A 27,733-nucleotide genomic window follows, 5' to 3' on the forward strand; every position below is an offset into this window, starting at 1 on the left:
GTGTTATATATGCAGCAAATATTTCTCATGCTAAGGAATAAAAAGTCTTCTCATGTTCATGGCCTAGAAACATCAATTTAAAATTATTGATTATTGGGACTTCCCTGGTGGTACAGTGGTTAAGAGTCCGCCTGCCAATGCAGGGGACATGGGTTTGAGCCCTGGTCCGGGAAGATCCCACATACCACAGAGCAACTAAGCCCATGTGCCACAACTACTGAACCTGTACTCTAGAGCCCACGAGCCACAGCTATTGAGTCTGTGTGCCACAACTACTGAAGCCCGCGCACCTAGAGCCCATGCTCCGCAACAAGAGAAGCCTGCGCACCGCATCAAAGAGAAGCCCCCGCTCGCCGCAACTAGAGAAAGCCCGCATGCAGCAACGAAGACCCAACGCAGCCAAAAATAAAAATAAATAAATTTATTAAAAAAATAAAATTATCACTTATCTATGACTTTTCTCTTTTTACCTTGTTTTACAGGAAAATTAAAGCTCTCGACATTTTTTGGAGAATCTGTCTACCTTTTAGGCACATAGAATCATTCTGATAGTTATTTTTCTTATATACAGTGCTTAGCTATAGGTGTAAAATTGTGGCTCTAACAAGTGTCAAATACCATTACCAGTAGGGACTTTTTAGACAGCAGCATTTGACTGCTTGCCTTTGGCAATGTTAGTAGTTACTGTAACAGTTTTCCTTGGCCCTGATAGCTTAATGTTCCATACTTTAAAGACCACTGTGATAACAGAGCAGCAACATAAAGTACAGCTTATAGTTTTCAGGGCTCCATTGTCAGCCAAATAAAGAGAATCCAGGCAAAGAGGCTAGATATTGTGTTTCATGTTGGTAAGTTGAGTCCTTGTTGGTTCCCATCTAGTCACTGTGTGCTGGCCAAGTCCTAACGTGAATGGCGTTTACATTGGAGCATTTCTTTCTTCCAGTCAGTGGCAATGCAGGAGGCAGTGTTGTAGTGCCTGGCAGTTCTCCTGGGCAGTGTCATTCACTTAGACTTCTTTCTAAAGGTCTCCATGCCCTACTCGGGCAATGCACATCTTTCTCAAACTAAGAATGGTGAACCATCTCCAGCTCTGTGCTTCAGTTTTCCCTGTGCAGATGAGTCCTCAGTGTCTAAGACAGCATTTACCATGAAGCGCTAATCCTTTTTTATAAAAGTTAATAATGATTAGTTATTATACATCATTGGAGTATGAGTGAATCTTTCCTCTTGACAAATTGTGTGTGTGTGTGTGTGTGTGTGTGTGTGTGTGAGATGAAAGCTCTGAACTACAAGCTGGATAAGGTACTGTATACTGTAGTCTTTATAACAAGCATATTTTAGATCATTGAATTTGCTATGTGGCTGCAAAAATTTGAAAGACAACACTTAGTCATTATTTAGGTTGATATGCAAATTTTCATCATCAGATAGTATAGTCAGTATACTATTCCGAAAGGGGATAGTATTTTATTTCTTAGAAAAATGTATTTAGGACTAATTCAGAATTAAGAATTATATTCCTTAATATATTTGGGAAATCCGGGCTTTGCAAATTGAACACAAGAGGCTGTTAGAAATATAAACTCTGCTTGTAATGATACCTGTCCTAAAAATTGCTCCTAGGAACAGAATTGTTGTTGAAATGAGAATGCCAGTTACAGTAAATGAGGTTCTTGGCTTAACTAAGGCTTTTATGCTCTTGGTTTCTGACACTTGCTTTCATGGCAGCCTCATTCATTTTGAAGGCAGTGAAAGGCAAAATGTTTAGCAACCAGGGGAGAAAAGAAAAGATCTGGAGAAGGAACTGCAGAACAGAATGAGAAGTCAGGAAAAAAATGCATGCGAAGGGAAACAAGGAAGGAAAGAAAAAGATCCAGAAAGAGGAGATGCAGAGACAGCAAGAGAAATCAGTGTGAATTCAAATTACAGTGTTGCTTTCTTATGTTAGTAGATTAATGTTTGGCTGTTTCATGGTTTGTTCAAGATTAAATTTTATTTTTACCTCTATGATCCTTTCGAAAAGACCTCTTTTGCACAGAAGTAATAAAATGCTCTAACTCTCATTCAATGTACCTGTGATTGTGGAAACTTTACACAGATTCCTTCAATGTAGAAAAATAATTAGAACACTCCCAAGACTCAAAATAGTTAACAGACATTGTACATCAGATTCTGTTCCATACCAGTAGGCTTGTTGGTTGGTTGAGTTTTTAGTAATAGTGTGGGTTTTTCTTTTGAGGGTTTTCAAAAATACTGAACAAAAGGTGATTTGGGAAAGGGACAAAAGCAGAACTCAGTCTTTGAAAAAGATGTTTTCTTTTTTTTTTGATTCTCTTCTTTAGCCAACTCAACCCCCTTGACAATTTTATCCTTTAGAATGACATGTATTTAAAACAATGGGATATTGCTTTATAAATAAAGTTGAGACATTTTGGGGTAAACAGATTTTTCAGGACAAAATGGAGTCCGTTTTCTCTTTCTGGGATATATGGGTGTCTAGCAAAGGCTCTTGGGAGATATCAGAAAAGATTCTTAGTTAGCTATTTCTTTTGCAGAAACCACAGGGTTTTCTAGTTCTTCTCCCATTTTTTGTTCGCCTATCGCCTCACCCTTCACAGACACATGCACCTACACGCTACCCAATTCATCCCTCTTTGGCTCTTCTATAGCACTTATGATACGTTCACTGCCGCCTTGTGCCGTGGGGAGTTGGACTTACTATCTGGTTGAATTACTGACTACAGATTTAGAAGTAATATTTAAGGATGTTTTTAAATGTTAGTATACCCCTTTTTGGAATTTAAATAACCAATCAATATTTTTTTATACTCCTCTGATTTTTCTTGCATCAAGAATGAATACATTTTCTAATTTTGCAGTAATGGAATATCAGTTTACCTTGATATGGGTAAAATTTCTCTTTTGAAATGGTCTTTTTTCAGATTTTTCCACACAGATAGGAGTTCCCCTCTCTTCGTTGGGTTTGTTGATTGGCTTTCTTTAATAACTTTCCATTTGTTTCACAACCACTTAATTGGGATAAGTTACTATATTTAAAGACTCAAAAGTCCTTTTAAAAATTCTGATATTGTGTGCTACACAATATCCCTGGGTGAGAAGTAAAGTGATGTTTATTTATACAAAAGCACGCCTATCTGTAAAATCTGTAACTTCCCCTCTCCCCCTAACATTTGTATAGAAACGGGACAGTTTACAAGGCATTTCCTTCCATATGGATTCACTTGTTTGCTCTTCATAGTGCCTTCCCTTTCCTGTAGGTAGGACAGGTACTACCTCCCAAGTCTTGCAGATGAGTAAACAGAGGCTTAGAGAAGGACCTGCCAATTGCACTCTTCCTTTATCAGGCTGACTCCCAGGGACAAGAGGGTCTGGAGGCTTTGAGATTTCTGCCATTTATTGAAGTTTTTTGTGGAAGCCAGGAAAGATTCAAGCTGAGTGTTCTGGGTGGAGTGTGGGGGAAAAAAATAAATAAAAGCACTTCTGCTTCTAACTTTCTGTAGGTATTAGGTCTAGACAAAACAAACACCTGCAATTTCTGTTGCTGGTAACTAAATTAATTTCCTAAGAGTTCCATTTAATATTAACAGTACCAAGACTGTTGTAAATAGGAGATGTGTCCTCCACAGTTTTATTTTGATTTATAGTGTTGAGTTCATGAATTTCTAGTAATTAATCAAGGTATGTTTGGTTTTGTGTTTCTTTTCCAAGAGATAGCCTGAGGCAAAAACCAGAAGCAGTGTAATCCTTCAGAAAAGTTAGATGACCAAATTAGCAATAAATATATTCTCATTAACTGCTAGTCTTTTTTAGCCCCCCCCCGCCCCCCGCCCATTGCTCGCTCATTTTTTTTCTCTCTTCACAAACCTTTATGCAATGTCGTGTTTATGAAAAGGAAAGCCGTACATATTGTTCAGGTGGATACTTCTTTTTTTTGACTTTTATTATTTCTTTATACAGCAGGTGCTTATTAGTTATCTATTTTATACATATTAGTGTATATATGTCAATCCCACTCTCCCAATTCATCCCACCACCACCCCCTTCACTTTCCCCCCTTGGTGTCCATATGTTTGTTCTGTACATCTGTGTCTCTGTTTCTGCCTTGCACACCAGTTCATCTATACTATTTTTCTAGATTCCACATATATGTGTTAATATACGATATTTGTTTTTCTGTTTCTGACTTACTTCACTCTGTGTGACAGTCTCTAGGTCCATCCACGTCTCTACAAATGACCCAATTTCGTTCCTTTTTATGGCTGAGTAATATTCCATTGTATATATGTACCACATCTTCTTTATCCATTCGTCTGTTGATGGGCATTTAGGTTGCTTCCATGACCTGGCTATTGTAAATAGTGCTGCAATGAACATTGGGGTGCATGTGTCTTTTTGAATTATGGTTTTGTTGGGGTATATGCCCAGTAGCGGAATTGCTGGGTCATATGGTAATTCTATCTTTAGTTTTTAAGGAACCTCCATACTGTTCTCCATAGTGGCTGTATCAATTTACATTCCCACCTATTGTGCAAAGTGCAAGAGGGTTCCCTTTTCTCCACACCCTCTCCAGCATTTGTTTGTAGATTTTCTGATGATGCCCATTCTAACTGGTGTGAGGTGATACCTCATTGTAGTTTTGATTTGCATTGCTCTAATAATTAGTGATGTTGAGCAGCTTTTCATGTGCCTCTTGGCTATCTGTATGTCTTCTTTGGAGAAATGTCTATTTAGGTCTTCTGCCCATTTTTTGATTGGGGTGTTTGTTTTTTTAATATTGAGCTGCATGAACTCTTTATATATTTTGTAGATTAATCCTTAGTCCATTGATTTGTTTGCAAATATTTTCTCCCATGCTGAGGGTTGTCTTTTCGTTTTGTTTATAGTTTCCTTTACTGTGCAAAAGCATTTAAGTTTCATTAGGTCCTATTTCTTTATTTTTGTTTTAATTTCCATTACTGTAGGAGGTGGGTCTAAAAGATCTTGCTGTGATTTATGTCAAAGAGTGTTCTTCCTATCTTTTCCTCTAAGAGTTTTATAGTGTCCAGCCATATACTTAGGTCTTTAATCCATTTTGAGTTTATTTTTGTGTATGGTGTTAGGGAGTGTTCTGATTTCATTCTTTTATAAGTAGCTGTCCAGTTTTCTCAGCACCACTTACTGAAGAGGCTGTCTTTTCTCCATTGTATATCCTTGCCTCCTTTGTCATAGATTAGTTGACCATAGGTGCATGGGTTTATCTCTGGGCTTTCTATCCTGTTCCATTGATCTATATTTGTCTTGATTACTGTAGCTTTGTAGTATAGTCTGAAGTCGGAGAATCTGATTCCTCCAGCTCTGTTTTTTTCCCCTCAAGATTGCTTTGGCTATTCGGGGTCTCTTGTATCTCCATACAGATTTTAAGATTTTTTTGTTCTAGTTCTGTAAAAAATGCTACTGGTAACTTGATAGGGATTGCACATTGAATCTGCAGATTGCTTTGAGGTAGTCATTCTCACAGTGTTGATTCTTCCCATGCAAGAATATGGTATATCTCTCCATCTGTTTGTGTCATCTTTGATTTCTTTCATCAGTGTCTTACAGTTTTCTGAGTACAGGTCTTTTACCTCCTTAGGTAGGTTTATTCCTAGGTATTTTATTCTTTTTGTTGCAATTGTGAATGGGATTGTTTCCTTAATTTCTCTTTCTGATCTTTCATTGTTAATGTATAGGAATGTAAGGAATTTCTGTGCATTAATTTTGTATCCTACAACTTTACCAGATTCATTGATTAGCTCTAGTAGTTTTCTGGTTGCATCTTTAGGATTCTCTATGTATAATATCATGTCATCTGCAAACAGTGACAGTTTTACTTCTTCTTTTCCAATTTGTATTCCTTTTATTTCTTTTTCTTCTCTGATTGCCGGGGCTAGGACTTCCAAAACTATGTTGAATGATAGTGGCAAAAGTGGACATCCTTGTCTTGTTCCTGATCTTAGAAGAAATGCTTTCAGTTTTTCACCATTGAGAATGATGTTTGCTGTGGGTTTCTCTTATGTGGCCTTTATGACGTTGAGGTAGGTTCCCTCTATGCCCACTTTCTGGAGAGTTTTTATAATAAATGGGTGTTGAATTTTCTCAGAAGCTTTTCTGCATCTATTGAGATGATCATATGGTTTTGTTTTTTTGTTTGTTTTTTTGGTTTTATTTTTGCGGTAAGTGGGCCTCTCACTGTTGTGGCCTCTCCCGTTGCGGAGCACAGGCTCCGGACTCGCAGACTCAGTGGCCATGGCTCACGGGCCCAGCCGCTCCACAGCATGTGGGATCTTCCCAGACCGGGGCACAAACCCATGTCCCCTGCATCGGCAGGCGGACTCTCAACCACTGCGCCACCCGGGAAGCCCGATCATATGGTTTTTATTCTTCAATTTGTTAATATGGTGTATCACATTGATTGATCTGTGTATGTTGAAGAATCCTTGCATCCCTGGGATAAATCCCACTTGATCATAGTGTATGTTCCTTTTAATGTGTTGTTGGATTCTGACTGCTAGTATATTGTTGAGGATTTTTGCATCTATATTCATCAGTGATATTGGTCTGTAATTTTCATTTCTTCTAGTATCTTTGTCTGGTTTTGGTATCAGGGTGATGGTGGCCCGGTAGAGTTTGGGAGTGTTCCATCCTCTGCAATTTTTTGGAGGAGTTTGAGAAGGATGGGTGTTAGCTGTTCTCTAAATGTTTGATAGAATTCACTGTGAAGCCATCTGGTCCTGGACTTCTGTTTGTTGGAAGATTTTTAATGACAGTTTCATTACTTGTGATTGGTCTGTTCATATTGGCTATTTCTTCCTGGTTCAGTCTTGGAAGGTTATACCTTTCTAAGAATTTGTCCATTTCTTCCAGGTTGTCCATTTTATTGGCATAGAGTTGCTTGTAGTAGTCTCTTATGATGCTTTGTATTTCTGTGGTATCCATTGTAACTTCTCCTTTTTAATTTCTAATTTTGTTGATTTGAGTCCTCTCCCTCCTTTCATTGGTGAGTCTGGCTAAAGGTTTATCAATTTTATCTTCTCAAAGAACATCTTTTAGTTTTATTGATTTTTGCTATTGTTTTCTTTCTTTCTATTTCATTTATTTCTGCTCTGATCTTTATGATTTCTTTCCTTCTGCTAACTTTGGTTTTGTTTGTTCTTCTTTCTCTATTTCCTTTAGGTGTAAGGTTAGATTGTTTATTTGAGGTTTTTCTTGTTTCTTGAGGTAGGATTGTATTGCTATAAACTTCCCTCTTATAACTCTTTTTGCTGCATCCCATAGGTTTTGGATCATCATGGTTTCATTGTCATTTGTCTCTAGGTATTTTTTGATTTCCTCTTTGATTTCTTCAGTGATCTCGTGGTTATCTAGTAACGTATTGTTTTTTTTTTAACATCTTTATTGGAGTATAATTACTTTACAATGGTGTGTTAGTTTCTGCTTTATAACAAAGTGAATCAGTTATACATATACATATGTTCCCATATCTCTTCCCTCTTACATCTCCCTCCCTCCCACCCTCCCTATCCCACCCCTCTAGGTGGTCACAAACCACCGAGCTGATCTCCCTCTGCTATGTGGCTGCTTCCCACTAGCTATATATTTTACATTTGGTAGTGTATATATGTCCATGCCATTCTCTCACTTTGTCACAGCTTACCCTTCCCCCTCCCCATATCCTCAAGTCCATTCTCTAGTAGGTCTGCATCTTTATTCCCATCTTAACCCTAGGTTCTTCATGATCTGTTTTTTTCCTTAGATTCCATATATATGTGTTAGCCTACGGTATTTAGTTGTCTCTTTCTGACTTACTTCACTCTGTATGACACACTCTAGGTCCATCCACCTCACTACAAATAACTCAATTTTTTTCTTTTTATGGCTGAGAAATATTCCATTGTATATATGTGCCACAATTTCTTTATCCATTCATCTGTTGATGGACACTTAGGTTGCTTCCATTTCCTGGCTATTGTAAATAGAGCTGCAATGAACATTGTGGTACATGACTCTTTTTGAATTATGGTTTTCTCAGGGTATATGCCCAGTAGTGGGATTGCTGGATCATATGGTAGTTCTATCTGTAGTATTTTAAGGAACCTTCATACTGTTCTCCATAGTGGCTGTATCCATTTACATTCCCACCAACAGTGCAAGAGTGTTCCCTTTTCTGCACACCCTCTCCAGCATTTATTGTTTGTACATTTTTTGATGATGGCCATTCTGACTGGTGTGAGATGATATCTCATTGTAGTTTTGATTTGCATGTCTCTAATGATTAATGATGTTGAGCATTCTTTCATGTGTTTGTTGGCAATCTGTATATCTTCTGTGGAGAAATGTCTGTTTAGGTCTTCTGCCCATTTTTGGATTGGGTTGTTTGTTTTTTTGTTATTGAGCTGCATGAGCTGCTTGTAAATTTTGGAGGTTAATCCTTTGTCAGTTGCTTCATTTGCAAATATTTTCTCCCATTCTGAGGGTTGTCTTTTGGTCTTGTTTATGGTTTCCTTTGCTGTGCAAAAGCTTTTAAATTTCATTAGGTCCCATTTGTTTATTTTTGGTTTTATTTCCATTTCTCTAGGAGGTGGGTCAAAAAGGATCTTGCTGTGATTTATGTCATAGAGTGTTCTGCGTATGTTTTCCTGTAAGAGTTTGATACTGGCTGGCCTTACATTTAGGTCTTTAATCCATTTTGAGTTTATTTTTGTGTATGGTGTCAGGGAGTATTCCAATTTCATACTTTTACATGTAGCTGTCCTGTTTTCCCAGCACCACTTATTGAAGAGGCTGTTTTTTCTCTACTGTATATTTTTGCCTCCTTTATCAAAGATAAGGTGACCATATGTGTGTGGGTTTATCTCTGGGCTTTCTGTCCTGTTCCATTGATCTATATTTCTTATTTTGTGCCAGTACCATACTGTCTTGATTACTGTAGCTTTGTAGTATAATCTGAAGTCAGGGAGCCTGATGACTCCAGCTCCATTTTTTGTTCTCAAGACTGCTTTGGCTATTCGGGATCTTTTGTGTTTCCACACAAATAGTGAAATTTTTTGTTCTAGTTCTGTGAAAAATGCCAGTGGTAGTTTGATAGGGATTGCATTGAATCTGTAGATTGCTTCGGGTAGTAGAGTCATTTTCACAATGTTGATTCTTCCAATCCAAGAACATGGTATATCTGTCCATCTATTTGTATCATCTTTAATTTCTTTCATCAGTGTCTTATAATTTTTCTGCATACAGGTCTTTTGTCTCCTTAGGTAGGTTTATTCCTAGGTACTTTATTCTTTTTGTTGCAGTGGTAAATGGGACTGTTTTCTTAATTTCACTTTCAGATTTTTCATCATTAGTGTGTAGGAATGCCAGAGATTTCTGTGCATTAATTTTGTATTCTGCTACTTTACCAAATTCATTGATTAGCTCTAGTAGTTTTCTGGTAGCATCTTTAGGATTCTCTGTGTATAGTATCATGTCATCTGCAAACAGTGACAGCTTTACTCCTTCTTTTCCTATTTGGATTCCTTTTCTTTCTTTTTCTTCTCTGATTGCTGTGGCTAAAACTTGCAAAACTATGTTGAATAATAGTCGTGAGACTGGGCAACCTTTTCTTCTTCCTGATCATAGTGGAAATGGTTTCAGTTTTTCACCATTGAGAATGATGTTGCCTGTGGGTTTGTCATATATGGCCTTTATTATGTTGAGGAAAGTTCCTTCTATACCTACTTTCTGCAGGGTTTTTATCATAAATGGGTGTTGAATTTTGTCGAAAGCTTTCTCTGCATCTATTGTGATGATCCTATGGTTTCTCTCCTTCAATTTGTTAATGTGGTGTATCACGTTGATTGATTTGCATATATTGAAGAATCCTTGCATTCCTGGAATAAACTCCATTTGATCATGGTATATGATCCTTTAACGTGCTGTTGGATTCTGTTTGCTAGTATTTTGTTGAGGATTTTTGCATCTATGTTCATCAGTGTTATTGGCCCGTAGTTTTCTTTTTTTGTGACATCTTTGTCTGGTTTTGGTATCAGGGTGATGGTGGCCTCGTAGAATGAGTTTGGGAGTATTCCTCCCTCTGCTGTATTTTGGAAGAGTTTGAGAAGGATAGGTGTTAGCTCTTCTCTAAATGTTTGATAGAATTCGCTTGTGAAGCCATCTGATCCTGAGCTTTTGTTTCTTGGAAGATTTTTAATCACAGTTTCAATTTCAGACCTTGTTATTGCTCTGTTCATATTTTCTATTTCTTCCTGATTCAGTCTTGGCAGGTTGTGCATTTCTAAGAATTTGTCCATTTCTTCCAGGTTGTCCATTTTATTGGCATAGAGTTGCTTGCAGTAATCTTTCATGATCCTTTGTATTTCTGCAGTGTCAGGTGTTACTTCTCCGTTTTCATTTCTAATTCTGTTGATTTGAGTCTTCTGCCTTTTTTTCTTCATGAGTCTGGCTAATGGTTTATCAATTTTGTTTATTTTCTCAAACAACCAGCTTTTAGTTTTATTGATCTTTGCTATCATTTTCTTCATATCTTTTTCACTTATTTCTGATCTGATCTTTATGGTTTCTTTCCTTCTGCTAACTTAGGGGTTTTTCTGTTCTTCCTCTCTAATTTCTTTAGGTGCAAGGTTAGGTTGTTTATTTGAGATGTTTCCTGTTTCTTAATGTAGGCTTGTATTGCTATAAACTTCCCTCTTAGAACTGCTTTTGCTGCATCCCATAGGTTTTGGGTCATTTTGTCTCCATTGTCATTTGTTTCTAGGTATTTTTGATTTCCTCTTTGATTTCTTCAGTGATCTCTTTGTTATTAAGTAGTGTATTGTTTAGCCTCCATGTGTTTGTATTTTTTACAGATCTTTTCCTGTAATTGATATCTAGTCTCATAGTGTTGTGGTCAAAAAACATACTTGATACGATTTCAATTTTCTTAAATTTACCAAGGCTTGATTTGTGACCCAAGATGTGGTCTATCCTGGAGAATGTTCCATGAGCCCTTGAGAAATACGTGTATTCTGTTGTTTTGGGATGGAATGTCCTATAAATATCAATTAAGTCCATCTGGTTTAATGTATCATTTAAAGCTTGTGTTTCCTTATTTATTTTCATTTTGGATGATCTGTCCATTGGTGAAAGTGGGGTGTTAAAGTCCCCTACTATGATTGTGTTACTGCCGATTTTCCCTTTTATGGTTGTTAGTATTTGGCTTACGTATTGAGGTGCTCCTATGTTGGGTGCATACATATTTACAATTGTTATATCTTCTTCTTGGATTGATCCCTTGATCATTATGTAGTGTCCTTCTTTGTCTCTTGTTATAGTCTTTATTTTAAAGTCTATTTTGTCTGATATGGGAATTGCTACTCCAGCTTTCTTTTGGTTTCCATTTGCATGGAATATCTTTTTCCATCCCCTCACTTTCAGACTGTATGTGTTCCTAGGTCTGAAGTGGGTTTCTTGTGCAGAGCATATATACGGATCTTGTTTTTGTTTCCATTCAGCCAATCTGTGTCTTTTGGTGGGAGCATTTAATCCATTTACATTTAAGGTAATTATCGATATGAACGTTCCTATTACCATTTTCTTAATTGTTTTGGGTTTGTTATTGTAGGTCTTTTCCTTGTCTTGTGTTTCTTGCCTCGATAAGTTTCTTTAGCATTTGTTGTAAAGCTGGTTTGTTGGTGCTGAACTCACTCAGCTTTTGCTTGTCTGTAAGGGTTTTAATTTCTCCATCAAATCTGAGTGAGATCCTTGCAGGGTAGAGTAATCTTGGTTGTAGGTTTTTCTCCTTGATCACTTTAAATATGTCCTGCCGCTCCCTCTGGCTTGCAGAGTTTCTGCTGAAAGATCAGCTGTTAACCTTATGGGGATTCCCTTGTTATGTTATTTGTTGGTTTTCCTTTGCTGCTTTTAATGCGTTTTCTTTGTATTTAATTTTTGATAGTTTGATTAATATGTGTCTTGGCGTGTTTCTCCTTGGATTTATTCTGTATGGGACTCTCTGTGCTTTCTGGACTTGATTAACTATTTCCTTTCCCATATTAGGGGAGTTTTCAACTATAATCTCTTCAAATATTTTCTCAGTCCCTTTCTTTTTCTATTCTTCTTCTGGGACCCCTATAATTCGAACATTGGTGCCTTTAATGTTGTCCCAGAGGTCTCTGATAGTGTCCTCAGTTCTTTTCATTCATTTTTCTTTATTCTGCTCTGCAGTAGTTATTTCCACTATTTTATCTTCCAAGTCACTTACCGTTCTTCTGCCTCAGTTATTCTGCTATTGATCCCTTCTAGAGTTTTGTTTTTTTGTTTGTTTGTTTGTTTTTTTGTGGTACGCGGGCCTCTCAGTCTTGTGGCCTCTCCCATTGCAGAGCACAGGCTCTGGACGTGCAGGCTCAGCGGCCATGGCTTACGGGCCCAGCCGCTCCGCGGCATGTGGGATCTTTCCGGACCAGGGCACAAACCCGTGTCCCCTGCATCCGCAGGCGGACTCTCAACCACCGTGCCACCAGGGAAGCCCCCTTCCAGAGTATTTTTAATTTCATTTATTGTGTTGTTCATCATTGCTTGTTTCCTCTTTAGTTCTTCTAGGTCCTTGGTAAATGTTTCTTGCATTTTCTCTATTCTATTTCCAAGATTTTGGATCATCTTTACTATCATTATTCTGAATTCTTTTTCAGGTAGACTGCCTATTTCCTCTTCATTTGTTAGGTCTGGTGGGTTTTTATCTTGCTCCTTCATCTGCTGTGTGTTTTTCTGTCTTCTCATTTTGCTAATCTTACTGTGTTTGGAGTCTCCTTTTCGCAGGCTTCAGGTTTGTAGTTCCCGTTGTCTTTGGTGTCTGTCCCCAGTGGCTAAGGTTGGTTCAGTGAGTTGTGTAGGCTTTCTGGTGGAGGGGACTAGTGCCTGTGTTCTGGTGGATGAGGCTGGATCTTGTCTTTCTGGTGGGCAGGTCCATGTCTGGTGGTGTGTTTTGGAGTGTCTGTGGCCCTATTATGATTTTAAGCAGCCTCTCTGCTAATGGATGGGGCTGTGTTCCTGTCTTGCTAGTTGTTTGGCATAGAGTGTCCAGCACTGTAGCTTCCTGGTCATTGAGTGAAGCTGGGCGTTGGTGTTGAGATGGAGATCTCTGGGAGATTTTTGCCGTTTGATATTACGTGGAGCTGGGAGGTCTCTTGTGGACCAGTGTACTGAAGTTGGCTCTCCCACATCAGAGGCACCGCACTGACTCCTGGTTGGAGCACCAAGAGCCTTTCATCCACACGGCTCAGAATAAAAGGCAGAAAGAAAGAGAGATAGAGAGAGAGAGAGAGAGGAAGGAAGGAAAGAAGGAAGGAAGGAAGTGAGGGGATAAAATAAAATAATGTAAGATAAAATAAAGTTATTAAAATGAAAAATAAAAAATAATTATTAAGAAAAAAAATTTTAAGTAAAAAAAAAGAAAAGAAAAAAAAACGTACGGACAGAACCCTAGGACAAATGGTGAAAGCAAAGTTATACAGACAAAATCTCACACAGAAGCATACACATACACACTCACAAAAAGAGGAAAAGTGGAAAAAATTATATATCTTGCTCCCAAAGTCCACCTCCTCAATTTGGGATGATTCGTTGTCTCTTCAGGTATTCTACAGATGCAGGGTACATCAAGTTAATTGTGGAGATTTAATCCACTGCTCCTGAGGCTGCTGGGAGAGATTCCCCTTTCTCTTCTTTGTTCGCACAGCTCCTGGGGTTCAGCTTTGGATTTGGCCCCGCCTCTGTGTTTAGGTCGCCAGAGGGCGTCTGTTCTTCGCTCAGACAGGACGGGGTTAAAGTAGCCGCTGATTCGGGAGCTCTGGCTCACTCAGGCCGCGGCGGGAGGGAGGATACGGATGCGGGCCTAGCCTGCGGCAGCAGAGACCAGCGTGACGTTGCACCAGCTTGAGGCGCACTTTCGTTCTCCTGGGGAAGTTGTCCCTGGATCACAGGACCCTGGCAGTGGCGGATTGCACAGGCTCCCGGGAGGAGAGGTGTGGATAGTGACCTGTGCTTGCACACAGGCTTCTTGGTGGCGGCAGCAGCGGCCTTAGCGTCCCAGGCCCGTCTCTGGTGTCCGTGCTGATAGCTGCGGCTCGCGCGTCTCTGGAGCTCCTTTAAGCAGCGCTCTTAAATCCCCTCTCCTCGCACACCAGGAAACAAAGAGGGATGAAAACGTCTCTTGCCTCTTTGGCAGGTCCAGACTTTTTTCTGGACTCCCTCCCGGCTAGCCGTGGCCCACTAGCCCCCTTCAGGCTGTGTTCATGCTTCCAACCCCAGTCCTCTCCCTCTGATCCGACCTCCGAAGCCCAAGCCTCAGCTCCCAGCCCCCACCCATCCCGGTGGGTGAGCAGACAAGCCTCTTGGGCTGGTGAGTGCTGGTAGGCCCCAATCCTCTGTGCGGGAATCTCTCCGCTTTGCCCTCCGCACCCCTTTGCTGCGCTCTCCTCCGTGGCTCCGAAGCTTCCCCCCTCCGCCACCTGCAGTCTCCACCCGCAAAGGGGCTTCTAGTGTGTGGAAACCTTTCCTCCTTCACGGCTCCCTCCCACTGGTGCCAGTCCCGTCCCTATTCTTTTGTCTCCGTTTTTTCTTTTTTCTTTTGCCTTACCCAGGTACGTGGGGAGTTTATTGCCTTTTGGGAGGTCTGAGGTCTTCTGCCACCGTTCAGTAGGTGTTCTATAGGAGCAGTTCCACGTGTAGATGTATTTCTGATGTATCTGTGGGGAGGAAGGTGATCTCCACGTCTTACTCTTCCGCCATCTTCTCACATCTCCCAGTAACGTATTGTTAAGCCTCCATGTGTTTGTGTTTTTTACATTTTTTTCCCTGTAATTCATTTCTAATCTCATAGCGTTGTGGTCAGAAAAGATGCTTGATATGATTTCAATTTTCTTAAATTTACTGAGGCTTGATTTGTGACCCAAGATGTTATCTATCCTGGAGAAAGTTCTGTGTGCACTTGAGAAGAAAGTGTAATCTGCTGTTTTTGGATGGAATGTCCTATAAATATCAATGAAATCTATCTGGTCTATTGTGTCATTTAAAGCTTGTGTTTCCTTATTAATTTTCTGTTTGGATGATCTGTCTACTGGTGAAAGTGGGGTTTTGAAGTCCCCCACTATTATTGTGTTACTTTCAATTTCCTCTTTTATAGCTGTTAGCAGTTGCCTTATGTATTGTGGTGCCCCTAGGTTGGGTGCATATATATTTATAATTGTTATATCTTCTTCTTGGATTGATCCCTTGATCATTATGTAGTGTCCTTCCTTGTCTCTTATAACATTCTTTATTTTAAAGTCTGTTTTATCTGATATGAGTATTGCTACTCCTGCTTTCTTTTGATTTCCATTTGCATGGAATATCTTTTTACATCCCTTCCCTCTCAGTCGTATGTGTCCCTAGGTCTGAAGTGGGTCTCTTATAGACAGCATATATGTGGGTTTTATTTTTGTATCCATTCAGCGAGCCTGTGTCTTTTGGTTGGAGCATTAAACCATTAACATTTAAGGTAATTATCGATATGTATGTTCCTAGTACCATTTTCTTAATTGTGTTGGGTTTGTTTTTGTAGGTCCTTTTCTTCTCTTGTGTTTCCCACTAGAGAAGTTCCTTTAGCGTTTGTTGTAGAGCTGGTTTGGTGGGCTGAATTCTCTTAGCTTTTGCTTATCTGTGAAGCTTTTGATTTCTCCTTTGAATCTGAATGAGATCCTTGCCAGGTAGAGTAATCTTTGTTGTAGGTTCTTCCCTTTCATCACTTTAAATATATTGTGCCACTCCCTTCTGGCTTGTAGAGTTTGTGCTGAGAAATCAGCTGTTAACCTTATGGGAGTTCCCTTGTATGTTTTTTGCAGTTTTTCCCTTGTTGCATTTAATAATTTTTCTTTATCTTTAAGTTTTGTCAATTTGATTACTATGTGTCTCAGCGTGTTTCTCCTTTGGTTTATCCTGCCTGGGACTGTCTGCGCTTCCTAGGCTTGAGTGGCTATTTCCTTTTCCAAGGTAGGGAAGTTTTCAACTATAATTTCTTCATATATTTTCTGGGATCCTTTCTCTCTCTCTTCTCCTTCTGGGACCACTGTAATGTGAATGTTGGTGCGTTTAATGTTGTCGCAGAGGTCTCCTAGGCTGTCTTCATTTCTTTTCATTCTTTTTTCTTTATTCTGTTCCGCGGCAGTGTATTCCACCATTCTGTCTTCCAGGTCACTTATCCGTTCTTCTGCCTCAGTTATCTGCTATTGATTCCTTCTAGTGTATTTTTCATTTCAGTTTTTGTATTGTTCATCTCTGTTTGTTTGTTCTTTAATTCTTCTAGGTCTTTGTTAAAGATTTCTTGCATCTTCTCAGTCGTCGCCTCCATTCTTTTTCTGAGGTCATGGATCATTTTCACTGTCATTATTCTGAATTCTTTTTCTGGAAGATTGCCTATCTCCACTTCATTTAGTTGTTTTTCTGTGGTTTTATCTTGTTCCTTCAACTGGTACATAGTCCTCTGCCTTTTCATTTTGTCTGTCTTTCTGTGAATGTGGCTTTCATTCCACAGGCTTCAGGACTGTAGTTCTTCTTGCTTCTGCTTTCTGCCCTCTGGTGGATGAGGCTATATAAGAGGCTTGTGCAAGGGACTGGTGGTGGGTAGAGCTGGGTGTTGTTCTGGTAGGCAGGGCTCAGTAAAACTTTAATCTGCTTTTCTGCTGATGGGTGGGGCTGAGTTCCCTTCCTGTTGGTTGTTTGGCCTGAGGCGACCCATCGCTGGAGCCTACAGGCTCTTTGGTGGGGCTAATGTCGGACTCCGGGAGGGCTCATGCCAAGGAGTACTTCCCAGAACTTCTGCTGCCAGTGTCCTTGTCCCCGGGGTGAGCCACAGCCACCCCCAGCCTCTGCAGGAGACCCTCTAACACTAGCAGGTAGGTCTGGTTCAGTCTCCTATGGGGTCACTGCTCCTTCCTCCTTGGTCCTGATGTGCACACTACTTTGTGTGTGCCCTCCAAGAGTGGAGTCTCTTTTTCCCCTAGTCCTGTTGAAGTCCTGCAATCAAATCTCGCTAGCCTTCAAAGTCTGATTCTCTAGGAATTCCTCCTCCCATTGCCAGACCCCCAGGTTGGGAAGCCTGACGTGGGGCTCAGAACCTTCACTCCAGTGGGTGGACTTTTGTGGTATAAGTGTTCTCCAGTTTGTGAGTCACCCACTCAGCAGTCATTGGATTTGATTTTATTGTGATTGCTCCCCTCCTACCATCTCATTGCAGCTTCTCCGTTGTCTTTGGATGTGAGGTATCTTTTTTGGTGAGTTTCAGTGTCGTCCTGTTGATGATTGTTCAGCAGTTAGTTGCGATTCCCATGCTCTGGCAAGAGGGAGTGCGCGCACGTCCTTCTACTCCGTCATCTTGAACCCCAGTGGGTACTTCTTTATACTTTATGTAACATCACTTCACATAATACATTTATTTTTGAGTGTTTCTAAGACCAAATGAAGGAGAAACACTCACAGTTTTTTAATTAAGTGATTCTGTGCCACTTGCATAGCAATAGAACAACTGTCTTTAGTAAACTTGAAAGTGAGCCATATTTCTCAGGGCAAAAAATGGGATCTTCTTGAGTATTCAATTTGTGAAGCATATTGCTTTTGAAATACTTTGGCTGTATGCCACAGATGTTTTATGGTGCAAATATCTTAATTCTTTAGGGGAAATAAGTGACTTTTCCCCCTTGGTTGAAGGAAGAAATTTAAAAACAAGCTGATTTTCATTAATCTTAACTAATATAAGACAGAGTCTTTATTTGCCAATAATTTTCTTATTGTGGTTTATAATCTGTGTTTGATCCAACACCCCTTTGAGAGTCAAATAAAAGCTATGTGCCTTCTCAGCAAGAAAAATGCCAGTATACTCCAGTTTGCATGTAATTTCATAGTGTTCACAGAGCCAAAGTTTTTTCATAGATCCTGGATAAGAAACTCTGCTTTATCTTAGAATTCTGTAGATATTATTGGTGGACAAAACCTTATTTTAATTTATATATACTATGCATTTTATAGGAGTTTTATTTTTCCTATATATTTATTTGTAGCTAAAACTTATTGAATGCATGCTTATTTCTTATTTATTAAGAAAGTCACCATACTTTATTAGGAGTTAATATTAAGCTATTGTTCAGTATATCTAGTGTAAAACATATACCCTTGAGTAGAACTCAGAAGAAAGGTCAACAAAGTTGTACACTCAATACCATATTGCTAGATAAATATACAGCCAATAAATAAATATGTGATTGTAGAGTTACTTACTTTAGAAAAAAGTAAGTTAATTTGAGGAAGAGCTACAAGTGAGATACTTAGTTTTGAATGGCAGTAATTTCTTATTTGTTCTGCTTATCTTAGTTATAATAGAGAAATAACCGTGACAAGATTTAACAGAATTTGCAGGGTCACTTACATCAGGCTGATCACCAGGAGAGTTGATACGATTTGTGTGGGGAAGTTTTTCTTAGCTACTTCTCCCAATAGTTCTCTTATTTCCTAAGTAAATAAAAAAATTAATAAAACACCAGATTTATTTGTCACCTGGAAAATGTTTTCCCTGAAAGAATTAAAAGGCAACTTGTAAATAACTATACTTATACTTGAATTTCTTAAACGGTATTGAAAAGGAATGAAGGAACAGGGCAGCCCTCAGCTCCCATGTGAAAGGACCCGTTGCTCCTTGTCATGCACAGAAAAGCAAGTTGTTAGCTAGTTTTTAGTTTATATTCCTTCATTCTATAGATTGCCATCTCAGAAGTTCAGCTTTAAAAAAAAAAAAAGTAATCAACTGAGGAATCATACATTTCCTGCTTATTTTAGTTCATGCCATCTTAAACTCCCAAGTCCAAGGAAAGAGAGGAAAACCCAGAATGCCTTACTATTCATAGCATCTTGATTTTCTTACACTTGATTGTGTATCTCAGCAGTATTTGACTTGGATGAAGGAAATGACAGAAAAACTTTGCAGTCTTCAAATCTGGATCAGAAGATGTCAGAGCCTTCTGTTACCTCATTTGACATCTGTTATTTTATGGCTCCTGCAAGCTCCATTTCCTTGGAGGTACTTGAAACTGCAGCTTATTTAGACAGTTTCGAAGACAGGTTCAGCTTATCCTCCAATTCTCTTATACTAAAAAATAAGTGTGCTTTAAATTTTTAAAAATATCTTCCTTCATGTATTTGAAACATTTAAAAATTGTTTTCAAACTCTCATTAGCGTGATTTTTTTCCTATAGATGCTTTAAGTTTATTTCTTATTGCTTTTCATTTTATAGTCCCTCATAATATGTTGCTAGCTTTATTTCCATCTGTCTTGACTTTGTATCTGGTAATTATTGATCTATAAATTAATATCCAATTACTAGAGCCCAATATAGAAAGGAAATATGCAGTATAATTCTTTGTTAAAATGAAAAATCTTCATTTGTGCCCCGGTCTACCTGATGCATTGGTACATCATGGCCAGCGTCCATTCTAACTGGCCAGCTCTTGTGCAGTAAGTATGTGTTGTTAAGTGTCTTGAATATCACTATGCCTAAAATACATTTTTCCTGGATGAAGTAAGAATTTTTCTGTTTTAATATACAATCAGATTCCTCCTCTGTCATTTCTTTTTTTAAAAAAAATATTTATTTATGGCTGCGCTGGGTCTTCGTTGCTGCACACGGGCTTTCTCTAGTTGTGGCGAGCGGGGGCTACTCTTTGTTGTGGTGTGCAGGCTTCTCATTGCAGTGGCTTCTCTTGTTGCGGAGCACAGGCTCTAGGTGTGCGGGCTCAGTAGTTGTGGCGCGCAGGCTTAGTTGCTCCACGGCATATGGGATCTTCCTGGACCAGGGCTTGAACCCGTGTCTCCTGCATTGACAGGTGGATTCTTAACCACTGCGCCACCAGGCAAGTCCCCTCCTCTGTCATTTCTTACTCTTTTGTGTTTAATTTCAGCTTAGAATTATTTTGCTTACTGGTTATACCTTTTTAGTTTATGTAATAAGAATAAAATCCTAAATAAAAGAGACACAGATAAATAGAGAATAAATTTTTATGGTGATGAACAATGTCTAACAATTTAACAGATCTTAAAACTAAAAACTAAAGATTGTCTACTCTGATTTAGCTTGTGGTGCATATCAGGGACCTGAGATTAAAATCCTGGTATCTTTGTTCCCAGTTCAGTACCTTTCAATTATAGTCTGTTGCCATAAATTATTTTTCTGAACCTATTTGAGAATTTTGTGCAGTTGAAGATGAAATTTGAAAATAGGAAAAAAAGTAAATTTTCATCACTTCTTACCCTTCTTTTTAAAGGGTCTCAGCCATTGGGTCAGTGACAGAGTGGGCCATCCCTGTCTATGCAGAGGCAGACTTTTGACTTCCTCTCTTAGGACATATAGAGTTTCGATTAATAGCATTCCATTGCAGTTTTCCTTTTCACGTAGATATTAACTTGAACCAAGAGTGTGAATAACTCTAACAGAAATTGACCCTTATTTTCCATTTGTCTCTGAAATATCAAATCCCAGATATTAACCAGATTTTTAATTCATGTTTTTAGAGATTACTATTTGTGCTTGATTCCAAATTACTATGAAAAGCAATGCTGCTGAACTTTTAGCACATTAAAGTTTTACATCCCATGGTATAGCAGTGAGAAAGATGATGAAAAATGGAATTCTTTTTTTGTGATGTTGATTTTTGTCTCTTAGAACTGTAAACAGACCAAGGCGTCATCATTATGTTCCAGTTTCCATTCTTGGCCTTCCATGGCCCCTCTATAGCTAAACTCCTGTCTCAAGTACGCGTCATAATTTGGAAGTCACATGCCCATGGCTGCAGCCACAGGGAATAGTCCTTCAGTTTGTGCCTTACAAAATTGTGTCTTCCTGCTGCATCCTGTCTGGTTATTCCCAGGCTCATCTGCTGGGTTCTCTACTGAAGCCCCTTCCTTCTTTCCTTCCTTCCCCCTCTTCAAGTACCTCCTTCTCTCCAGTCCTTCCTCCTTGCCCAGTACCTGCTCCCCCTAACCTCCTGATCTCCAGTTAAACTTTTTCTCATATCGCATTGATCCCTTTTAGGACCTCTCAATGTCACTTATGGTATACAGAATGCTTGTTACATACATTCTAACTTTATCTTAAGAACGGTCTAGCTAGTAGGAAAAGGTTAGCCTCACTTTAGGGCATTTCTCTAGGAATAAGTGCTTTTTTTTTTTTTTTTTTTGCTGTATGCGAGTCTCTCACTGCTGTGGCCTCTCCCATTGAGAAGCACAGGCTCCGGACGCGCAGGCTCAGCGGCCATGGCTCACGGGCCCAGCCGCTCCGCGGCATGTGGGATCTTCCCGGACCGGGGCACGAACCCGTGTCCCCTGCATCGGCAGGCGGACTCTCAACCACTGCGCCACCAGGGAAGCCCAATAAGTGCATTTTAACACTGATCTTCTTCAGACAATCTCTCTACCTTTGATGTCTGATCTGTGAATGAAATCTAAAGGTAGAAATAAGGCAGGAAGAAACCTACCCATCTGGACTTACCAGTGAGCAAATCAAGAGAAGACAGGGCAGGCCTTAGTTCTTTTTTTTTTTTTTTTTTTGTGGTACGCAGGCCTCTCACTGTTGTGGCCTCTCCCGTTGTGGAGCGCAGGCTCCGGACACGCAGGCTCAGCGGTCATGGCTCACGGGCCCAGCCGCTCCACGGCATATGGGATCTTCCCGGAACGGGGCACGAACCCGTGTCCCCTGCGTCGGCAGACGGACTCTCAACCACTGCGCCATCAGGGAAGCCCAGGCCTTAGTTCTTAAATCTCACCATATAGACCCCTTGGCTGCTCCCCTAGTTAGCCAGACCAAGAAGTCAACTGGAACTTTAGTCTTGGTTCTACTGGACACTTTGACTTGTCTGATTTATTGTTAACACAAGTAAGAAGAGATTTGGTGACTGAATCTGTTAGTGACCATTTGATTCCTATGGAATCAGAGGGTTTTCCCCCACCAACAGGCATTTCTTTGTTCTTCATATTTTTGGATGTTTAAACTTCTGACTTGAGTACTTTAAATATCATAAAATACACTTTATTTTCAGTAGCATGCTAAGGAAATTACTGTTATTCCTGTGTTAGTATCAAATGAGGAAATCGGATCCAAAGTGATAATCAAATTATAGCTTTTTACTTTCCATCTGACTGCTGGCTTAGTTTGGGGCAGCTGTCAGCTTCACACATGGTTTTAATAAGAAAAGATGCTTCGGAAGAGGTATGATTTGAAGAAAAATATACCCTGGGGGGAGACTCAAAGCTGTGGAGGAGAAGGATGTCGTTTTGTTTCAAAGCAGCATATCATAAGAAGGAGGTGAGGTTGTAATGGTTTAGTGGAGCAAGTGTATGAAGAAGTGTGTACATCTTCAAAGTCAGTGGAGGTTGGTGTTGATTATTATCAAAAGAATCTTAAGATTCCATTCATGATCATCACCGTGTCTCAAAATTGGTTGAGTTCCATTATTGTTGCTGAGCCCTGAGCAGTATAGTTTTTCTAATGCTCGTCCCTAGCAAGCTCCTTCTAAAGCACCTCATGGACCATGGTGCAGTGTGTTATGGCTCACTAAAATATGATCTCAGACAGCTTCTGGAGATCAGTCATGTCAAAATGTAGAGTAATTTTAGTTTTCCAAGTTAACGTTTTTCAAACCTGAAGCATTATCTCCTACATGTCTGGGCTTCCCCACTATGAAATGTTGCATGCTGATAAACAGTGGAAATGTCTATCAGCGCATGTCATTACATGAACTGTTTCTTGATCATTTATAGGAACTAAGAGAAATACATAATAAGCAGCAGCTACAGAAACAGAAGTCCATAGAGGCTGAACGACTGAAACAGAAAGAACAAGAGCGAAAGATCATAGAATTAGAAAAACAAAAAGGAGAAGCCCAAAGGTGAGTCTTTTCAGTGGATTGTGGACCCTTCTGGAAGGAACTTTGAGTATTTACTATTCTTTGCCGGGCTTCTCCAACTTCTTACTGCACCAGAAAGAGCCTTCAGTCTTTAATGTGTGTGTGGGCACATGTATATATAAATCTTTGCATGTATAAGTACCCCCCAAAGTTTTTGGTTGGTGCCCAGAGCTCTCTCAGGCTACGACTATGTAGATAAATGTAATTATACAAGAAATTGGGACACTTGGTATGCTTGTTTGCATGCCAATGACCAAAATACGTTTCCAGTTCACAGCCTTTTAATAACAGTGGCCATCAGAGTCCTGGGTTTCAAATCAAAGTCCCTGAGCTCAGTGGCCACACAGGGTTTCTCCAGTGAGACAGAAAGTATACCACGCCATCTTCTTTCTTCTTTTTTTCCAACTGCAAATGAAACTCGAGTACAAAAGGAGAAAATTTGCTGTTGCTGCTGCTGCTTAGGACACAGACACATTTTTGTTTGAATATTTATGTCTGTAGACTTTTATTTGTAACCTTTCGTAGTAAATTGTAGAAATTTATTGTTTCCCTTTTGGTGTGTCTGATTTTGTTATCAGATATTTGCTTTTTAAACTACAAATTGATTTTAGACTCCCAAGAAACAAAAGTGACCAAATATCCCAATGATATAGTGTAAATTATAAAAATTGGTTATTGAAATTAGACTGAAAAGATGAAGAAACTCATACTTTAGGCAAGTCACTGTCTTTTACTGGCCTGAGTTCAGTTTAACTGCCAGGGTGCACTTTTTTTTTTTTTTAACATTTATTTATTTATTTATTTTAATTTCATTTTTGGCTGCATCAGGTCTTAGTTGTGGCATGTGGGATCTTCGTTGCGGTGCACGGGCTTTTCTCTAGTTGTGGCATGCGGGGTCCAGAGCGCATGGGCTCTTTAGTTTGCAGCATATGGGCTCTCTAGTTGAGGCAAGCGGGCTCAGTAGTTGTGGCACATGGGCTTAGTTGCCCCACGGCATGTGGTATCTTAGTTCCCCAACCAGGGATCAAACCCGAATCCCCTGCATTGGAAGATGGATTCTTTACCACTGGACCACCAGGGAAGTCCCCAGGGTGCACTTCTGCAGCACTTTTTATTATGGGTACATATTGTATTTTGCATTTGGTGTTTTGGTCTTTTTTATCATGCCAGTGGGTAGGTAGGGTTTCAAACCAATTTAGAGGACTATTTTATGGTTCTCTCGGTGGAAGGAGGTAGGTCTAGGATTATGTCCCAGGGATTAATTCCTTGGATATGTTGATTAACTCCATCATTTTCTTATCTTCGAAGTTTATTATTCACAATATACTGCACCAAAGTTTCACTTTCCTACAGAGTAGAAATACACATACAGTGTCATGATATAAAAGTTTAAATTTTCTACTTACAATTGTATGATAAATAGCACCCAAAATTTAACTTCAGAAATTACGTGGTTATATGCTTTTATAAATGGTGGCCTTTATTGGTGGAATATGTTAAGCAAATTTTATTTGTTGTTATGAATAACAATTAACATTCCTACCCCTCCAAAAAATGTCTGTTATGCTTTCTTAAAAGATGTTTTGAAAATTGTAAGTGAAATGCTTGATTTAAATTGAAAAGAATTCTACTGCAGTAAAGCTTCACGTTTATACAGAGTAGAAATAAATATAATATTTTTTTAATGGAGAATAAAAGTTTTATTTGTTTACATCATGTTCCCTTAGCAGTTTCCTAGTTCCAGGAGATGACCTTTGTGCGTTAGCCATGTCACAGGCTAGCGATTCATGCTGTAGACTTTAGAACCAGGCTGCCTGAAGTGGTCCCCAAGCTGGTGTGGCTGTGTGACCTTGGGCAAGTCATTCACTCCCTCTGCCTCATTTTCATCTGTAAAATTTGGATGATAATGATAGGACCTACCTACCTAGTGTGAGGGTTAAAGTAGTTAACAAACGTGGAGGACTAGTTATTATTAACATGGTATCATTTATTATTGTACATTAGTTTCTTTCTTTCTTTATTTTGTTGTACCATGTCATAGTTGCAGTGCATGGGCTCCTTAGTTGCGGCAGGCGGGCTCCTTAGCTGTGGCAAGCAAACTCTTAGTTGCGGCATGCCTGTGGGATCTAGTTCCCTGACCAGGGGTCAAACCCAGGCCCCCTGCATTGGGAGCTCAGAGTCTTACCCACTGTGCCACCAGGGAAGTCCCACATTAGTTTCATTTAATGTGTGATCATTTAAAGTGTTTTCTGATTTTCTAAAATATTACGGAATGAGGGAAAAATCATCCCTGATCTTTTCCTATGGATTTCAGGTTGAGGCCATCATATTTTTCAAGGCCTATATTTAATTGCACTTTGTGTCAGCTAGTTTAAAAAACAAAGCAGTCGAATTCAGTAAGATACATAGAAACTGTTGCTTAGTAAGGGTTGGTTACTACCTGAAGGGTTCAAAATAACCTGTTGGTTCCCGCTTCAGTTCTGGGGAGCTACTTGTATGCGTGTACATACAGTGTGTCCCCTCAGTGATCTAATTGTTCATGGACTTCTTTAAGCAATATTTCATTTGCAGTGCTGGGTATACTTTCTCTTCATGGAAGTTATGTTCCTATGTTGTATGGCTTTTATTTTTCTTTGCAATTATATGCCAGTTTTAAAACCGAGAAGTATTTTTGTGATTTTTTCTAATCACTTTATAAGCTAGCTACATCAGGAATTTTCTTTCTGTGTTTTTCTACATCATGTGATTTCATCTCACTCAGAAAGGGAGCCCTGAGAGCCTCTGTTTCATTGATTCCGATCCCTCCATCTGAAGAACAATATCCCTTGGTGTTTAGCATCCCATTGACTAGATGGAGCTCTTTGTGCAAAGAGGCCACACAGCAGTGTTAACTTGGGAGTTGCTTCCCTGCTGTAATCAGGCATTTTGTTGACAGACGAGCTCAGGAAAGGGACCAGCAGTGGCTGGAGCACGTGCAACAAGAAGATGAGCATCAGCGGCCAAGAAAACCCCACGAGGAGGAAAAACTCAAAAGGGAAGAGAGTGTCAAAAAGAAGGAGAGTGAGGAAAAGGGCAAACAGGAAATGCAAGACAAGCTGAGTCGGCTTTTCCATCAACAAGAGCCAGCTAAGCCAGCTGTCCAAGCACCCTGGTCCACCGCAGGTATGAGAGGCCAAAATTATTCTAGCAAATAAGTCCTTTTCTACACCTGAAACTAACACAACATCGTAAATCAACTATACCCCAATATAAAATAAAAATTAAAAAAAAAAAATCCTGTTCTCCCAGATCCTCTTGGGAAATATTCATGTCTTATCAGGCTCTATCTTGGCTGTGTTCATAGCGATGAGAACGTCAGCGTCTTTTTTTGGATGGTGCAGCTGTTCATCTTCTAGCATCATCAGATGTCTGTTTAGTTCTCCCCACACCGTGCCAACCTTTGGCATCCAGAAGTCTTTTGCAGACGACAGTGGCATGAAGTTTCATTGCCAAGCCCCATTCATACACCTGTATTCCAAATGGAGGTCGTAACCCTTCCTGCTTCTCTGTTTTGTTATGTTCTCTGGGAACTTCAGGGCTGTCTCAAAAGCAGGAAGTGGCACTTCTTCCCCTTGCCTATAGTGACGTGACATTCACTGTCCTCAGTCTGCACTGCGTACAACTGTGTTCTTACCTTTTGAAACTTTTTTTTTTTTGCCCTTTGAACATAAGTTACATCTTTATAAATAACGATAAATGAAAGACTTTGAAATAGCTAGAAAACATTATCCCTTTTATCAGATGCAAACTAGAATGTATTTTTTAAATTCTTGTGTGGCTGTACGATATTGTAAAGCTTAGGAGATAATACTCAGCTGAGGAAAGTGATGGCCTTTTCCTTTGTTTGGCAAATGACAAATGTTTGTTTCCTGTTTGCACAGCGGGCAGGGATGGGAGTGAGGGTTCAGAGTTGGCCGACACCCTCCCTGCCTCAAGATGCATGCAGTCCAGGGAGAAAGACTGGCAAGCCATCAGATCCACACAGGAGCCTGTGCCATACGAGGACAAAATATATGTTTTAATATTTTTTTTGATCTGAAAATTAGTTCACCATGACTTGATCTTAAGTTCCTTATGCGTCCTCTTGGTATAAAATGAGGATATTTTTTCTCCTTTGGTCAGTGGGAAATTATGCACATCATTCAGTTCAAGATGACACAAAGATAGTACTTTCACGGCTTTTCAGAGAAAATAGGTGTGTATCAAAATACTTGCAGCTCTTGGGTAAAAACAGTTCAGAGGGCTGTGAGTAGTTATTAATCAGGATCCAAAATATCCTCTGCTCACGTGCATTTTTAAAAATTTTACTTCATTGTAAAGCTACATTATTTTCATCTAGGGTCTGTCCTTGGTTCATTTTTTTCTCTAGGACGTGTAATTCACCAGGAATTACAATTGAATGATCAATAAGAACGGTTCTTGGTGAAATCAGCACTTATGTTTTACATGACCACATTGAGGGCCTAAAACATCAACCTTTCCATGTCTCTTAATATGGAAAGTTAAAGTTGTGCTTCTTTGCCCCCTCCCCTGTGAGTTGGCTGTTTCAAATTTGCATCACATTCGAACTGCTGCATCGTGCTAGACACCCTGCATGGGGGAAAGAGGTCTGGATGCTTTATAGGTGCGCACTGTCGACGCCTAAGCCAGGGAGCAGAGAACAGGGACTTCAGGCAGCCTCACTGCACTCAGCACTGGGATG

At 39.6% G+C, this 27,733-nt stretch overlaps 1 protein-coding gene across 5 annotated transcripts in view; it reads left to right on the forward strand.

The window, feature by feature from the left end:
* ITSN1 (intersectin 1) overlaps positions 1 to 27,733 on the forward strand; it is a 231,899-nt gene that overhangs the window by 119,469 nt on the left and 84,697 nt on the right. For 4 of the 5 annotated variants that reach the window (XR_013828579.1, XM_079923189.1, XM_079923190.1 and 1 more), the window contains exons 17-18: positions 22,847 to 22,974; positions 25,928 to 26,154. Coding sequence is in view for 3 of the 5 variants with exons in the window: in XM_079923189.1 (XP_079779315.1) it covers positions 22,847 to 22,974; positions 25,928 to 26,154 (355 nt within the window). In the remaining 2 variants the exon portion in view is untranslated. Of the gene's footprint in view, positions 1 to 22,846; positions 22,975 to 25,927; positions 27,227 to 27,733 lie in introns of all 5 variants that reach the window. The other variant, XR_013828580.1, reaches the window with a different exon arrangement.

This window comes from Stenella coeruleoalba (genome assembly GCF_951394435.1).
Source record: "Stenella coeruleoalba genome assembly, chromosome: 5".
Classification (NCBI taxonomy): Eukaryota; Metazoa; Chordata; class Mammalia; order Artiodactyla; family Delphinidae; genus Stenella; species Stenella coeruleoalba.